General features: G+C 40.7%; 1 protein-coding gene across 4 annotated transcripts in view; it reads left to right on the top strand.

The window, feature by feature from the left end:
• The window catches only part of LOC122345796 (serine/threonine-protein kinase PAK 3), a 143188-nt gene that overhangs the window by 61875 nt on the left and 62921 nt on the right, over positions 1–18392 (top strand). For all 4 annotated transcript variants that reach the window (XM_043240265.1, XM_043240264.1, XM_043240267.1 and 1 more), the window contains exons 4-5: positions 16983–17136; positions 17500–17537. In XM_043240265.1, coding sequence (XP_043096200.1) covers positions 16983–17136; positions 17500–17537 — 192 coding nt within the window. The remainder of the gene's footprint in view (positions 1–16982; positions 17137–17499; positions 17538–18392) is intronic.

Raw genomic sequence — 18392 nt, 5'->3', positions numbered from 1 at the left:
TGACATAGAGATGTTTCTGGAGTAGTCTGGAAAGTATGGTATTTACATGGTCGATGTGGTCTACCTCTGTTTGTGAATAAATCAGAATATTGTCAATGTAAGCCACCACATATTTGTTCAAGAGATCCTTGAATATTTAATTGATGAAAGACTGGAATACAGCTGGAACACTGGCCAGGCCATATGTCATAAAAAGATACTTATAGTGAACCATGGTGGTCCTAAACACCGTCTTCCACTCGTCACCTTCCTTGATGTGGATGAGATTATAAGCACTTCTAAGGGTCGAGTTTGGTGTATATGGTGGCCTCTCTCAATTGTTCCAGTGCAGAGGGTACAAGGGGAAGAGGATAGCGGAACTTAACCGTGACATTGTTGAAGCCTCTAAAGTCTATGCAAGGTCGTAGGCCTCCATCCTTCTTGCTGACAATGAAGAAGCCAGCCACAGCAGATGAAGTAGATGGTCAAATAATACCAGAACTGAGAACCTCATCAATGTATTCCTCCATAGCTTTACTTTCATTGAAAAACAGCGGATAAACCTTCCTTACTCTTGGGTGGCATGGCATTAGGGAGTAGGTCAATAGCCTCCTCATTGTCTATGAGAAGGTGGTTAGGTAGCCCTAACTTTACTGAAAACCTCTAGGAGATTGTGATAACATGAGGAAATGTTCACATCCTTCTGGGTCTCTGGGCTCTCTATCGTAGTAGTGCAACACAAAACAGGTTTAACAGAAAAACATTGATTGAAGCATGTCGGGGACCATTTAATGAGCTCACCCTTGGCTCAAGAGATGTGTGGATCATGAGCTGACTGGATCTGACCATGGCTGGATGTCCCAAAATTATCTCATACTTGGAAGAATTTACAATGTACAATGTGATGTTCTCACGATGGAACATGCCCACTAGAAGTATCAGAGTCTGTGTTTGATGGTTTATTACAGTTCCAATAACATTGTCATTGATTTATCTTGATCTTGATGGGTGTTTCACATGGTCGTGTGGGAATTGTGGTACTTCATGACGAAATGATCCATATTTACCTGGGGTGCTGCAGCCATCTTGTGAGGACATTCATTCAGTGAGACTGTGTTGAAACATTGCCTTCAGAGCTACATCATTCCAACCACTCCATGCAGCGAGAGTTCTGAATTCAATGGCAAACTCTGCAGATGTCGATGAGTTGACTCGAAATATCCTTGCCCCCAGCAGGATATTTTAACAATAATCCACAGATAATTTAAAACGTGGGTCTGACTCCCAAACTGCAGCGGCCCAGTCAATTGCTCTCCCAGTCAGTAAAGTCATTACAAAAGCACATTCCCACTATCAAACTTCTCTTGCTGAAAATCGAGGTAAAGACGTACTTGAAGAATGAAACCCTTGCAATGCTCGGCAGAACCATCAACCTTGTTAGGGAGAGCAAAGCTTACCGTTGTCGGCGTGGGAAGAGGCATGGCCCGGATATAGTGCATAAGATGGTTGTTTACCGACTGTAGTTTGGTGAGTTGTTTTTGATATCCCTTGAGCATCTCCTCTTGGTATGCAAGCACTTTTTGCATCTGAGAGACTTTCGCTGGATTCATGTTAGGCAAAGTATTCTGTAATGAGGACAGTGATGACGGCTATGAATCCATGTGCGGAAGTTTATTGGGACAATCCAAAAACGAATAGTCAGATACAACAGGCAGAAGTTTGTTAACAGTAAGACAGTCTGATTGGCAAACAGGTTCAAGGGATTTCCTGATAGAAAAGACAGTAAAACAGACAATGAGTCATAACGCAAACATCAATCCAATCAGGTTATCAGAATACAAGGGTGATCCAAAGAGACAATGGTCAAGATAAGCAGTCAAGATCATACACAAGATATCAGTTAGAATAAACATGGGAGAAATGGTTGGTAAGGCACAAGGTGAAACATGTGCTCTGGCTTTATGCTGGGCAAACAGCAAGTGAGCGCAGAGGGAGTAGAACAGAGTAAGTACTCAGGTGAGTGCTCCCTCTGCTGGCGTGGCATTACACAGGCCTTATAGGACCTGTGCTCAAATGGTTATATGGTGTTACATGGTTTTTCATAATATCAAAGGAATACTGAATAAAAATAAAGAGTAAAAACTGGAGTAAATAGGAGTAATATTGAACAATAAAAATTGCTTACACAGTTGACAAGCCTGTACTGCATAGTCTGGTATTTATAATAGCTGGTAGGAGTCACAAATGAAATCCTCCACTCATTCCCTCATATCTGGATGAGGTTGAAAGCACTATGCAGGTTTACCTTGATGAAGACAGCAGCTCCACAGTTTTTCTAGAGCTGCTGGGATGAGTGGAAGTGGACAGTGAAATTTTACTGTGATCTGGTTGAGTGCTCTATAATCAATGCAAGGCTTCAAGCCTCTATCCTTCTTAGTCATGAAAAAGAGGTGGCAGGACAGTGGAGAAGAGAAAACGGGGCAACATCTGGAAAAAGAGTGATCTTTCTTAGGATTTTTTCAATCTTCCACAGGATCCTGGTTTGGTGTTGACTCAAATCAAGGGAGACCCAATATGATGTCTGGGGGGTGGTTTGCTCCATAACCTGAAATGAGATAGATTCCTTATATACTGACTGCATCTGAATACTGCATCTGAATGGAACTCAAGCCGACCCAGAGTTGATGAGGACTGCAACAGATACAGATACACCAGGAACAGTGAGGTTCACAATTGGTTTGTGATTATAGCTCCATGTAGTTTTGTTTAAACAGAAACTGGAGAATGGGAACATGGGATCATTGGAGAACAGGAAAATCAGAAGCACACACTACCAGTGTTGTGCAAGTTATTTCCAAACTCTAATACATTACAGATTATTTTTTACTATTATTTAAAAGTAATCCTTTACCTTACAATATTATTGTCTCAGAATTGTAATGTTACATGACATGTATTACTGTTCAGCAAAATAACTACTGAAGTGGAACTTAATATTCTAAAATGACAAAATGTACTACAGAGCATTTTACATCCAGTAGAAAGCGATACGATGTAGCATAATGACTGTGGCCTATCCAGGCTACTATCAGTATTAACTGGCAAAGTGAAGGCTCAAGACAATGCTGGAAAGAATGACAGCCAAAATCACAAATGATCTAAGTCTTTTAAAAGTATGGTAGAGGTAAAGTGATTATCTGGCAATATCTGTGAATAGCTTGGGTATATTCATATTAGACACAACAGGACTATATTTATAAGCTCCAATGCCATGACAAGCAGATTTTTTTCTTTTCTTTTTGTTGCCATTAATTTATTCACTTCAAATTCAAGTGGTTCACAACATAAAACTGTCATGCACAAAATGAGCATGAGGAACATAGCTTATGCTCTCTCAGTATAAAGTGCAATTAGAGGACCAACCCCTCAACCTCAGTCATTTTAGGCCATAGAAATTAACATATAGGCTAAACATAGCCTAACTGCTTAGAAAGAAAACAGATCAAACTGGCACCAACAACCATGCTATGTTCCAAGTCACTTAAATCACCTTTCTTCCTTATTCTGATGCTCAGTTTGAACTGCAGCAAATCGTCTTGACCATGTCTACATGCCTAAATGCATTGAGGTGCTGCCATGTGATTGACTGATTCGCGTTAACGAGCAGTTGTACAGGTGTACTTAATAAAGTGGCCGGTGAGTGTACAATTCTACCTAGTCTACCTGGTGTCTTTGCTGTTGATTGCTCATGCCTGCTCGATTGCTCCTGTCTGCTGAGAGGTTGGTTTGTTTGTGGCTTTGTGTAGCATCGCTCTTCAATTTATCACCTTCTCTTCTCTAGCGATCAAATATAATTTAATTATCTACATACCGCTGATACTATCTATCAAACTAATCTAACTAATTCGACCTCTGTTAGTTCGCTCGCTTTAATTTAAAACTCGGCGTTGAGTTAGTATTCGTTAGCCAATTCACTTTCGTTCCCACCTGTGTTTTCACGCCTATTATTGGCTTCTTTCCACTGCTGTTCATTTGTTCCTCGCGCTCGTTCGCTCTGTTTTCACAAGCTCATCAAAACAAGAGTGGTAAGTGAATCTTCCATAACTTACAGTGAGTAAATGGCTTCTCCCTGCATCGTCACTTGCACCGCCTGTCACATGCATAGTTTATCTGTCTCTGTCAGTGATCAGGAATTCACATGTGTTAAATACAGGGAAATAGCTAGGCTGACACAGAAGGTTTTAGAATTACAGGCACGCATCCAAACTTTAATTGAGGACAGTAAAAATGCGAGGGCTGTAGATACTGCTTTGTATGCGACTAGTACAGTGAATCATGTACATTGTTCGGTTCCAGCTTTCCAGCCCATGCAGCAGGGCAATTGGGTGACCGTGAGACGCACTAGTCGCGGGTCAAAACACCGCTCTTCCATTCCAGTGACGCACCCACTGAGAAACCTGATCAAAGTTCTCTAGTAATTGGTGATTCCATTGTACGGAACGTGAAAATAGAGACACCAGCCACCGTAGTCCAATGCTTACCGGAAGCCAGAGCGTCTGACATCTTGTCAAATTTAAAAGTGCTGGCTAATGCTAAAGGTAAATTCCGTAAGATTGTTATTCATGTTGGCGCTAATGATGTTCGACTTCGCCAGTCGGAGATCACTAAAAATAATATTAAAGAGGTGTGTGAATTTGCAAGCACGATGTCGGACAATGTAATATGCTCTGGTCCCCTCACTGCTTACCGGGGTGAAGAGATTTACAGCAGACAGCCGGATCTCAATGGCTGGATATCTAAGTGGTGCCCGCAGAACAACATAGGCTTTATAGACAATTGGATGAGTTTGGAGTCTTCATCCCTCCTGGGGTGGTGCCACTCTTCTATCTAGAAATATGGCATATAGTATTAGAGCTCCAACATGACCAACTAGTGCCCAGGTCAGGAAGCAGACAGACTGGCTAAACCGACCACCTGCTAGCTGCCTCACGTCAAAGAAGGCAGTTAATTCTCAACACATAGAGATTCTTTCACTATAGAGACTGTCTGGTCCCCAAATTATAATATGTAGAGAACGTCCAAACCAAATTAAAAGCAATAATTTAATTAATGTCCAACAAATTAAAACTACCTATAATTCAAATAAGCAAATGATAAAACTTGTCTTGCTGAATATTAGATCACTTTCCACAAAAGCACTTTATATATATATATGATTTGATCAAAGATCAGAACCTAGATTTGGTTTGTTTGACAGAAACCTGGCTAAAACCAGATGAATATATTACTCTAAATGAATCTACCCCCCAAAATTATTGCTATAAAAATGAGCCACGTTTAAAAGGTAAAGGGGGAGGTGTTGCTACAATTTATAACAATATTCTTAGTACTTCTCAGAAGGCAGGCTTTAAGTATAACTCATTTGAAGTTTTGGTGCTGCATATAACATTATCTATAGAATCATGTGCTAGTGATAAATCCCCTGTAATCTTTGTAGTGGCCACTTTATACAGGCTACCAGGGCACAGCACAGATTTCATTAAAGAATTTACTGATTTTCTCCATGGTATAATGACAACACACGCACCCTAAAGAGAGCAGCCCGGAAAATGGAGCGCAGGTGGAGAAAAACTAAATTAGAAGTATTTCGTACTGCCTGGCGGGAGTGTATCCTGTCATATAGAAAAGCATTAAAAATTGCAAGATCTGATTATTTTTCATCTCTTTTAGAAGAAAACAAACACAACCCCCAGTATTTATTCAGTACCTAAATTAACGAAAAATAAAACGGCAACAGGTGCTAACATTCCCCAAGAGTATAGCAGTAATGAATTTCTTTACTTCTAAGATTGATACCATCAGAGATAAAATTGTAACTATGCAGCCGTCAACTACAGTTTCACATCAGATAGTGAGCTTTAGATCCCCTGAGGAATAATTACACTCTTTCTCTATTATAGGAGAAGAAGACTTGTACAAACTTGTTAAATCATCTAATCCAGCAACATGTATGTTAGACCCTATTCCATCTAAACTATTAAAAGATTTGCTTCCAGAAGTCATAGATCCTATTTTGAACATTATTAATTCATCATTGTCATTAGGATATGTTCCCAAAACCTTCAAACTGGCTGTAGTAAGCCTCTTATTAAGAAACCACATCTTGATCCCAAAGACTTAGTAAATTACAGACCAATCTCTAATCTCCCTTTTCTGTCAAAGATACTAGAAAAGGTAGTATCCTCACAACTGTATTCCTTTTTAGAAAAAAATGGTGTCTGCGAGGATTTCCAATCAGGATTTAGACCGAATCATAGTACTGAGACTGCTCTCATTAGAGTTACTAATGACCTGCTTCTATCATCTGATCGTGGTTTTATCTCATTATTAGTGCTATTAGATCTTAACGCAGCATTGTCGATACTATCAACATTCTCTTGGATAGACTAGAAAACTATGTTGGCATTAGAGGAAGTGCCTTAGCATGGTTTAATCATATCTATCTGACCGCTATCAGTTTGAAGCACTAAATAAGGAGGTATCATATCACTCAAAAGTGAAATATGGAGTTCCTTAAGGCTCAGTGCTAGGACCGTTACTTTTCAACCTATACATGTTACCTCTGGGAGATATTATCAGGAGTCATAGTGTTAGCTTTCACCACTATGCTGATGATACTCAGCTCTATATTTCAGCGCAGCCTGGTGATACACACCAAATTGAGAATCTAACAGAATGCATAGTCGATATAAAAAACTGGATGATGAGTAACTTCTTAATGGTAAATTCTGAAAAAACGGAGGTGCTAATAATTGGACCTAAAAACCCCACATATAATAATCTAGAACACCACAGTCTAACACTTGATGGCTGCTCTGTTAATTCTTCATCATCAGTTAGGAACCTAGGTGTGCTGTTTGACAGCAATCTTTCCTTCGAAAACCATGTTTCTAGCATCTGTAAAACTGCATTTTTCCATCTTAAAAATATATCTAAATTACGACCTATACTTTCAACCTCTAATGCAGAAATATTAATTCATGCGTTTATGACCTCAAGGTTAGATTATTGCAATGCTTTATTGGGTGCTTGTTCTGCATGCTTTATAAACAAACTTCAGCTAGTCCAAAAGGCAGCAGCCAGAGTCCTTACTAGAACTAGGAAGTATGATCATATTAACCCGGTTCTGTCAACACTGCACTGGCTTCCTATCAAACATCGGATAAATTTTTAAATCTTATTAATTACCTATAAATCCCTGGATGGTTTAGCTTCTCAATACTTGGGCGAGCTCTTATCACATTATAGTCCTGCACGTCCGCTGTGTTCTCAAAACTCTGGCCATTTGATAATACCTAGAATAACAAAATCAACTGCGGGCGGCAGATCAGTTTCTTATCTAGCACCTAAACTCTGGAACAATCTCCCTAACTCTGTTCGGGAAGCAGACACACTCTGCCAGTTTAAATCTAGATTAAAGACACATCTTTTTAACTTGGCCTACACATAACACACCAACACACTTTTTATTCAAAAAGTGAATTTATATTCAAATCCATTAAAGGATTTTTAGGCTGCATTACTTAGATTTGCTGGAACCGGGAACACTACTCCTAAAATACGATTTACTTGTGACATCATAAAAAGAATGGCATCTGTGCTAATATTATTCCTGTCTCTTTTTCAATCTGTTTTCACAGTTTGTATCCAGATTAGATGGTGGATTAGCACCTAGAGATTATGTTCATCAGAGACCAGAGCACCTAGATGCGCTCTGTGGACAGATCACCAGATCCTGATGCACACACACACACACACACACACTTAGTGTCATTTACACTATCTGACACAGCTGCGTTTAAAATTGAACTGGAAGTTAAGTGCTGGGCGTCCGGTCAGAGGAGAACTGGCCCCAACTGAGTCTGGTTTCTCCCAAGGTTTTTTTTTTTACTCCATTCTGTATGGATGGGGTTTTGTTTCCTTGCCGCTGTCGCCTCTGGCTTGCTTTGTTGGGGACACTTAACTTCTAGTGATTATCGTTGAATTGATTACAGAGGCCGTCTCTGCATTTAATAACAAATTGTTCACTCTCGTCATTATACATCCCTGTCATTGTATTCTTCTACCTTATACTGTACAGTGCTTTGATGCAACCTGTGTTGTCAAAAGCGCTATATAAATAAAAATGATTGATTGATTCATAGTCACCATGCAAACCTTAGCTTTCCTTGTGATTGCTGCTGGTCACAGGGATCTTGCTAATTAGCTTCCTGAAAGCAGGAGAATCCACCATTGACAATGATAACATGTCCTCGACGACATACTCTGCCACAAGTCTTCTGACTTCTCAAGGTTGAAGTGGCATAATGGCAAACCGAGATAAACTTAACTTCTGCTGCTTTGGCTTATCGCTCTTGTTCCTCTGTTTTCTTTCTCTTCTCTGTAAGTGGAGTGGACGCATGGCAACGCTCAAGATGTTTTTTTAAATTCCTAGTGCTATTTCTTGATGTCGATAATTCTCTCAGGTTTATACAAAGGTTGCATTTGACAATAAAGTTCTTCTTGTCTTTATCACAGACAAAATCGAAGTAATGCGTATACGTCCATCTCGCGAATGTACTGATTTGTGCCATTCTCTTTTCTTGTGCTTTTCTTGCCTGCTCTCTTATATCGTACTCTTAATTAAGATCTCGTAGATCTTCTGATGACTCACTACTCTCACTGTCCATTGTTTTCTTCTTTTTTTTTTTTTTTGCTCATCTAAATCTGACAGCTATTCTTCTGATCCATGAGTGTGGTATTCTGGAATTTTATTTTCAAAATCTTCACTAAATGGTGCAGTAGGTTGTGAGATGTTTATACAGTACATTCAGATAGTTCTCATATCTCTTTTTTTGTTAATGATATTATTTATTTCCTCTTGTTCTATGAAATTTGTAGTTACTTGGTTTTCTTGAGACATTTCTATATTACAGCTATAAGACTCCATAACTGGACGCATCAGAATTATAATGTATTTCCCTGTTTTCCCTACTTACAGCTTCCTTAATTTTTTTAATGAACATTCTGCTCTCATCTTCAGATTGTTCTTTACTGCATCACTATGTATTACAGTCACATTATAGTGTGTGTTATACTCTCCCATTTCTTAATTCTTACTGTTCCAGCCTGAGGACTTATACTAAACCTTATATTCTCTATTTCCTCAAGAGTTTCTTCCCTTAAACTACCAAAAACTCCAGTTATTTCTGATCCTTTAATCATCTGGGGATTTTCATTTACCAGAACAATACCTCCTGAGGTAATCTCTATCCAGTCTTCATACGTATGGATTATTATCCTTTTTAAGTGTATTTCATGCTATGGGTGTGGGTCCGCTACTATGACAATACTATTTCTGTCAACATTTTGCATTCAGATAGTCTGTCATTTATATCATAAACTTTTCCATATGATGACTTACTCAGGTTTTTCTCATTCATAGTCTACAGTTTTATTTTGCTGATATTTTCTCACAAGCCCTGCTCATAATTCCCCTGCCTCTGAGATTTTAAACTGTATAGTCACTTCCTGCTCATAGTGGCTTCCTTTTTTTAGGGCCCATTGTATGACTACTAGGCTGACTTCTGACTCATTAAGATATGCTCTCTGCAGTCCATCCCCACTCAGTAAGCATAAAAGATTCTGACCTGACTCTGTTTCCTGTACTGAGGCTTCTGCTTTTAAGATTCTTTTCTCCTAGTCTTTCACCCTGTGGTCTCACAGCTATATGCCTATATCGAGATACTGCTAGATTTTCTCTATGCTTTTACTTGCCATAATAAATTGTTCCCTTCAGGTTTTTCAACTCTATAGCCTCTCTAATGTCTTCAATGGACTTTTATTCAAAGAAAAACCTTTGTTTGAATAAACATATATGTCCTTCAGGTCATCACCTCACCTTAGCTATGTTTGATATCTAAAAATATGTTTTTATGTGATCTATTTGAGAGTGCATATTATACGTTGATACATTTGCAATATATTAGTGTTCTTTAGTAATCTTTATTAATTTTTATATCAACCTCCAATCCAGTGCATATGCAAATTACCATACTTGGAGACAAAGAGTCATAAAGAGGTTTTACTTCCTCAGCCTACAAAAGGCCTCACTTCGATGACCCACCACAGTTTTCTATTTTTCTGGTCTCTTCAACAACTCACTACTTCTCATCTTCTGGAGCAGTTGCAATGCACCTGGCGGGTGCTGTTGTGTTAAATGCTGGGAAAATTATAGTTTGAACTCTCAACCCTTAAGTTTTTGTGCCAGGCCTTGTGGCCTTGACTTTTCATTCAATGCAAAGATCCTTGGATCTGAGCAGATCACTCTTTTAGCCTTTTTCACCTTCTACCTGAGAAGAAACTTCCAATTATCAGAGTCAGGACATCTTTGGAACTTTCATCCGAGACCTTCTGGACCCTCAATATTGAGGCAATGCAAGTATACAGGTTTAGTATTAGTTATAGACCTGCTATAAAAGGCACTGATGGTTTACAGGTGGCTTTTCATAGCTTCATTCTGTGCTTTTCCTGATGGTTTACCATCAAGCCTTTGCACTTTCCTATAGGCCTATGAGTGTATTTATGCTTCTGTGTTCAGTTATGTAAGTTGGCTTTTAATAGTGAGTTAATAAAACATTTGTGTCAGAGAAAGTCACTGAGAGGCAGGATTAGCACTCACGTTGATCTGCACGAGAGGTGGAGTAGCCGCATTGGTGGGGGTTAAGGGGGTTAATGGGTTACACCTGGGCAGGTAATCAGTCCTAGGTATATGGGGCATTATGAGCCTGAGACAAATGTAGCCTGAGACTGTTAGTACTCAGGAGCGGGTTCCCTCTAGTGGGAATCATATTTCTATAAAGATGTAAAATTGTTCACTGAAGTAATTTTAGTCTTGTTTAAAGACCTAGGAGAAGAAGGCCCAAAGACATTTTGTATCTCTGAAAAGCCCTGAATATACTCTGTAGAGGGCATCCAGGCCTAAAATGTGACACATTTATATTGTCAACTACAGGGACAATAACTCCATAGCTGGGTCTCAGTAGGATATACAGGTGCTGGTCATATAATTAGAATATCATCAAAAAGTTGATTTATTTCACTAATTCCGTTCAAAACATTTAACATATATTATATTTATTCATTACACATAAACTGGTATATTTCACATGTTTATTTCTTTTAGTTCTGATGATAATAACTGACAGATAATGAAAACCCCAAATTCAGTATCTCAGAAAATTAGAATATTTTGAAAAGTTCAATATTGAAGACACCTGGTGCCACACTCTAATCAGCTAATTAACTCAAAACACCTGCAATGGCCTTTAAATGGTCTCTCAGTCTAGTCTGTGGGCTACACAATCATGGAGAATAATGCTGACTTGACAGTTGTCCAAAAGACAACCGTTGACCCAAATGTCATTGCAAAAGAGACTGGCTGCTCTATGTCCAAGCACGTTGTTAGAGAGGCAAAGAGAAGGAAAAGATGTGGTAGAAAAAAAGTGTACAAGCAATACACCCTGGAGAGGATGTGAAACAAAATACATTCAAAAATGTGGGGGAGATTCACAAAGAATGGACTGCAGATGGAGTCAGCGCTTCAAGAACCACTACACACAGACATATGCAAGACATAGGTTTCAGCTGTCGCATTCATTGTGTCAAGAAACTCAGAAGCGTTTCGCCTGGGATGAAGACAAAATGGACTGGACTGCTTCTGAGTGGTCCAAAGTTATGTTCTTTAATGAAAATAAATTTTGCATTTCCTTTGGAAATCAGGGTCCCAGAGTCTGGAGGAAGAGAGCAAAGGCACAGAATCCACATTACTTGAGATCCAGTGTAGCGTTTTCAGTCAGTGATGATTTGGGGTGCTGTCAGGAGAAATAGATTAGATTCAGATGCGGGCACCAGGAACTCAGATTATTGGATGTCAGACCGCAAAGCATTCTTTCAAGATCCTGGTTAGCCCGCTCATATTGTCCATTGATCTGGGGATGGAAACCAGAAGACAGACTCACAGAGCAAACCATGGAGACAGAAGACGTGATCCACCATCAGCCGAGCGGTCTCCCAGGCGAAGTGCAACTTGGGCAGGGAAATGAAATGGGCTACTTTGGAAAAACGATCCACCACAGTGAGAATCAGAGTGTTCCGCTTCGAGGGGGGAAGCCCAGAACCAAAGTCAAAGGCAGATGTGTGACCATGGATCAGGTGGGGAGTTAACAGGCTTATATTGAGCACAAGTGGGATAGGCCAACACAAACTGTCTGACATCACCCACCAGAGAGGGCCACCAGAAATGCTGACGGATGGCAGACCAACCTGGATGTGTTACCCCACCTAAGGACTTCAGGGCTCAGCCGACACTTAACAACCTACCCACAGGACACTCGGCACTTGCACCCCTTGTTCAGCCTCCACTCGCCTCTTGATACCCCAAGAAAGAGCCCCGACCACCACCCCTTCAGAGAGAATGGCATTGGCCTCAAGCTCTTCCACAGGAGCACCCGACATACGCAACAGAGCACCGGGCTTAACATTCTTGGACCCTGGCCGATACGAAAGCCCTTCATGTTTCCTGCTGCTGATTTGCAGATTTGATTGTTCAACAGGACTTGGCACCTGCACACAGTGCCAAAGCTACCAGTACCTTGTTTAAGGACCATGGCATTCCTGTTCTTAATTAAACACGCCTGACCTTAAACCCATAGAAAATCTATGGGGTAGAAGATGTGATATGCCAGACCCAATAATGCAGAAGAGCTGAAGACTACTATCAGAGCAACCTTGACTCTCATAACACCTGCATTGCTGCAGTACTTTAGGCAAAAGGAGCCTCAACTAAGTATTGAGTGCTATACATGCTCATACTTCTCAGTTGGCCAAGATGTCTAAAAATCCTTTCTTTGTATTGGTCTTAAGTAATATATTCTATATCATGGAAAGATGCGGCGAGCCATTTGCTCTGTCTATTGTTTGTGCTGTTACTGTTTTTTCACTTTTCAAATATGGCTTTATTTTCAACTTACGATCACCAGAAACTGTTAGATATTGGAAACCAAGTTTTGGATCTACCTGATGTTCTCCATAGTGGACCACACTCTTCTCCGCCAACGATTTACTTCTGCCTTCTTGTGCCATCAACCGTGCAATGTTCCTCTGAGGAAGCAAAGGCCAGATTACTTTCAGGATTTTCCTGGTTTTTGGCTTGTGGAGATTGCTTTGAAGCAGCCTCCATCTGAACTTGTTCAGATCGATATGGTATGTTCAGTTCTTTGTGTTTCTATTTACTGTCCTCCCTGTTTTAATAGTGAGTTTTTAGACTGACTTGATTGGAGGTCTTATTCTACAGTTTAATAAGATTTTAATTTTGGGTGATTTTAATATTCATTTATGTTGCCTTGATAAACCACTGGCTTCTGAATTTAAACATTTGATGAACTTTTTTTACTTCAATGGGTCCAGGGGCCTACTCACGCTTATGGTCATATGTTGGATCTAGTATTTTCATATGGGATTTAAGTCTCTATAAGTGAAATCAATTATATTTGCTTTTCTGATCATAAATGTGTTTTCCACTTTATTCCCTGGACCAGCAGCTCGTTTGAGTCAGTATTTTATTGTACAGTCCAGTGAAAATTAGCAGATTCTTATGAAATGGAACACTCTTCACAGATACTTTGGATATGAATTGTCTTTTTAACCATTTTAATAAGAAATTTAAAGCTTCTCTGCACCCTTTTCTGATCTTATTGCACCCCTTAAATCGAAACATAGTACTTCCAAACCACATCCATGGATGAATGACTCGGTTAGGCTCCTTTGTAAGACTTGCAGGAAAGCAGAGTGTAAATGGTGTAAAGAATAAGCTACAGATTTCATATGAAATGTGGCGGGATTCCTTAAACCTATTTCAGAAAGCTGCTAATACTGCCAAATCACAATATTTCTATGATCTTTTAGAAGGCAATTCTCATAGACCTAATGTCATCTTTTCTATTATTAATTCTGTACTGAATCCTCATGTTGATACTTTCCCCAATGCCTCTGTTCAGATGTGTGAACAATTTAGTACATTTTTTAGACTGTTTTTTTTTAAGATCAAGTCTGTCCATGGGAAATTGTGCTGATCCTGAGTCTGTGGCCTGGTCTGTGCCTTGGGGTGACTTTGTGCTCTTTTGAAACCTGCAAAGAGGTGATTGAACATCTGAGACCATCATTCTGCTTGGCAGATACGATACCTCCTAGATTTTTAAAGCATATTTTTGATGTGATTGGTACAGATTTTCTTAGTATTTTAAAGCTTAGTTTAAGTGAAGGATCTTTTCCTGATTGTTTAAAAATAGCTATAGTGACATGGGTTCATAGTAAACTATAGTAAAGAAGCCTTCTCTTGATACTTCCAACTATAACAACTTTAAACCAGTCTCTAACTTATGTGACGGGGTGAAGAAACACAGCAAGGAGGGCTCAAATCAAAACCCCAGAGGGTGGGTTTATTAACAAAGAAACTCAAACAAATACAGGTGATCGTGCCAGTCCGTGGTGTGAGTGTGCTCGTGCTCTCTCTCTTCCTCTTCCTTCCTTCCTTCCTTCCTTCCTTCCTTCCTTCTTTCTTCGGGCTGCGAGGTGAGTCCGTGTTGGGGTGCTGGCTGACCGGTCTATATGCTGCTTTCTGCAGGGGAACAAGAGAAGAGCCGTTAGTCGTGACGCTCATGGAGGCGAATGCTCAGTGACGGTGTGCCGCGTGTGGTTAGGGGAGAAACGGGGTGGGTGGAGAGTGACCCCTGATAGACCTGCGAAAGCTGCCCAGATCCGAGAGAGGCCGTTCACGTTGGCGTTCGCCTCTCCAGCTCGGTGACGCACAATGAAGTGGAAGTCCTGGAGGACCCACCGGGTCACCCTCGCGTTGGTTTCCTTGGCCTGGGCCATCCACTGCAGGGGGGCGTGGTCGGTGAGGAGGGTGAACTTCCGGCCGAGGAGGTAGTACCGCAGCTCCAGGACTGCCCACTTGACAGCCAGGGCCTCCTTTTCTACCGCCGCGTAGCTTCTCTCGGCCGGGGACAGCTTTCGAACTGCCCCCAACCCCGTATCGGAGGCATCCGTCTGTAGCAGGAAGGGGCAGCTGAAATCCGGCGCTCGGAGAACCGGTTCTGACGTTAGTGCCGCCTTGATCTTCCAGAACGCCTCGGGTGTCCACCTTATCTTCTCAGGCTGCCCCTTCCTGGTCAGGTCCGTCAGGGAGGTAGCTAAAGATGAGAAGTTGAGGATAAAGCAACGATGGACCAGCTCTAGGATCGCCTCCGTCTTTGACTTTGGGACAACCAACAGCAGCTTCTCCCCCCTCCGCTATGGGGGCCTGGCTGCACATTCTGCCCCTCCACAACGCGCACTTGTGGCCAACAGTGTTTGAGGCGGTCGTCATGGGTTCATCGCGTGGAGAGGGAACCGCCGGCCTGTTGACTGGTCGCAACGTGCCCTCCGGCACGCGTCACTCCTGGACCACCCTCCAGGAAAATCGAGAGGCCGAGTCTGGAGAGGATTTCTCGGCGCACTTCATTGTAGCTCTCTGCCGCCTCGCTGCGCCTTGCCGGTTAAGAGGGGGGCTAGTATCCGCTCCCACTCCTCTGGGTGCCAACCTTCTGCGTTGGCTGTCGTTTCGAACATTTGTAAGTACGCTTCTGGATCGTCATCCGCGGACATTTTTGGCAGCAGTTTGGTGGCTTGGGCTCGGGGGTCGGCAGCGGAATCTGTTGGGCAGCAGCGGATCGTAGGGCGACGAGCTCCTGTTCCGTATCGCCCTGTCGAGTAGCCAGGTGCTCCACGATTTGTTGCTGGCAGACGCTAACCTCAGTGAGTCGTTGTAGCAGTTCTTCCATGGCAGGGGAGGAGCACTACGCCACGCGGTAAACAAAAAGGGGACACAGCAAAAAAAAGGGGGTGAAGACGAGATCACTTGCCAGTGTTTCTTCACATTCTTTCCCGCATTCTCCACCAGTGTGACGGGGTGAAGAAACACACAGCAAGGAGGACTCAAATCAAAACCCCAGAGGGTGGGTTTATTAACAAAGAAACTCAAACAAATACAGGTGATCGTGCCAGTCCATGTCGTGAGGGTGCCGGCTGACTGGTCTATATGCTGCTTTCTGCAGGGGGACAACAGAAGAGCCGTTAGTCGTGACGTTCATGGAGACGAATGCTCAGTGATGGCGTGCCGCGTGGCCTTTTTATCCAGACTCTGTTCAACACCATGTTGTGTTGTTTCAGCGTTTATCACTCACTTTGTGAAAGCAACATTACAGAGCCAGTTTAGTTTTTCTAGTCTAGTCATAGTCTTGCCTTGTCTCTTTTTCCATATTCTAATTGTCACCTGTTTTGGATTTACCCTTTTGTCTTGTCGTTTGGACACCTGCCTGGATTATTGCTTGTGTTTTAGGATTACTCCCCTTGCCTAGCCCATTTATGTTTTGAATTGCTTTTGTTTTACCTTCACCTGTTTACTTATATTTTGACCCTGTCTGTGTTCTCGTCCCTGTCTATAAATAAAGATTTGCAGTTGGATCCGCTCGACTCTCGGCTTGTCGGCCCTTTTCGGATATTTTTTATTGCCCAGCCCTAATACTAAAATTGTTTACTGACAGAATTTGTTGAAATTCATTATGAACCATCTATTAGAATCTGTTTCAAATCTGTTTAAAAAGTCTTTAAAATATTGCACTTGCGTGCAAGAATGTGTCTTGTGTGAATGGCCCATAAGCATGCAGATAACTTAATTCTTGTCTCTTGTCTCTTTTTTTTTACTTTTTACGTTGGATTTTTGCTATTTATATCACAGTTTGTATGTAAATGTTTTAAATATTGTTGACAGTTTCACAAAGCCTGCTTGGAATGTAAAGCACATGTATGATTTACTTAATAGTCCAATTTGTCTGTTTCTAATGTACACATGTGCACATACACAGGGTATTCCAGAGCAGTGGGCTCGGTTATTGCAAACGTCTAATATTACTAAGTTGGAACAGAAGAAAAACCCTCAGGCTGTAATAGATGTTCTCAAGTTCTACGACTCCAAAGAGACAGTGAACAACCAGAAATACATGAGCTTCACATCAGGAGGTGAGGCACGCACACGCAAACAAATACACACAAATATGTATGCAGGTGTGTAGGTCATGACCACCTCTCTGGCCATCATTTGCCATCTTCTAGTGAATTATAATATATCATTAAAATATATGTTTTGTATATATTATGTTTTGTTACCACATAATACCAATATTTTCCTGTAGGTGCTACACATTTACCATGCAAGCGAATAATCATCTATTAAAAAGTCAATATTTGTTTGAATTTTGCTTTTAGAAGTTTTGAAATTGTTGAGCATAAATTACATTAAAATTACACATCTGTTTATATCTAATAAATAAGAAAAATGTAAGTTTACTAAAATTCTAACTAATGAAATGTTTATGCTTCCAGATAAATCTGCTCATGGTTACATTGCAGCCAATACTCTGGTGAGTTTTTTTTTTTTTTTGTCTAACTTGATATTTGATGTCAAATTAATCAGATTAATCTTCATGAAATAAAGAATTAATGATCATGCACATAGGAATGCCATGTCTAACCCTTACAAATAAAATGTATTTACACAGACTAACTGAACTGCACTAAAACTTATTACAGTAAATATTATAACACATTAAAACCGTTCTTATGAATATTCTGCATTATAGATTTATTATAATGCATTAGGAATACTCATATAATGTATTAGAAATATGGGCTTCATAGAAAGTGATGTGAAACTACTGAAGCCTTTTAGTCAGGCACGCAGTTCAACTGCATGGCCATCGGTTTGTGCAGTGTATAACAGACAAACCAATTTCTCAGAAAAGCCTGCCAGAATGGGTGGGGCCATCTGGCTATATATTCCGGTTACTGCAAATAAATTGACGACTAAGTTGTGTAGCTACTTAGCACAGCAAGGAATGTAGTCCCTTATCTCAGGGAACTGAGGTTACGGTCTGTAGGGGATAAGAGTGAATGAAATACATTTAAGATTTGATCCGAACATTGAAACATGAGGAGCTGAAATTCCACAAAGAGGCTAAAGTCAACAGGATGTGCCCAGGAGATGCCATCAATGTGTCCTTGTGCCACAAGGTATCGTAAATATTGGTATGATTCATCCATACTCTCTACCTGAATGTTCAATATAAAGCTAGGGCTACTGTAAAGATGAAACCTAACTAAAGATATTAACTAAAAAGATAAAGTCATTGAATGTCATTGTTTACTCACTCTCATGTCTTTCCAAATCATGTCTTTCTTTTTTAGTTTCTCTTCGAAACACAAAGATATTTTGAATG

The sequence above is a fragment of the Puntigrus tetrazona genome, chromosome 5 (assembly GCF_018831695.1).
Source record: "Puntigrus tetrazona isolate hp1 chromosome 5, ASM1883169v1, whole genome shotgun sequence".
NCBI classification, from domain to species: Eukaryota; Metazoa; Chordata; class Actinopteri; order Cypriniformes; family Cyprinidae; genus Puntigrus; species Puntigrus tetrazona.
The sequence above is the reverse complement of the archived record's forward strand: the minus strand, read 5'-3'. Positions and strand labels throughout refer to the sequence as shown.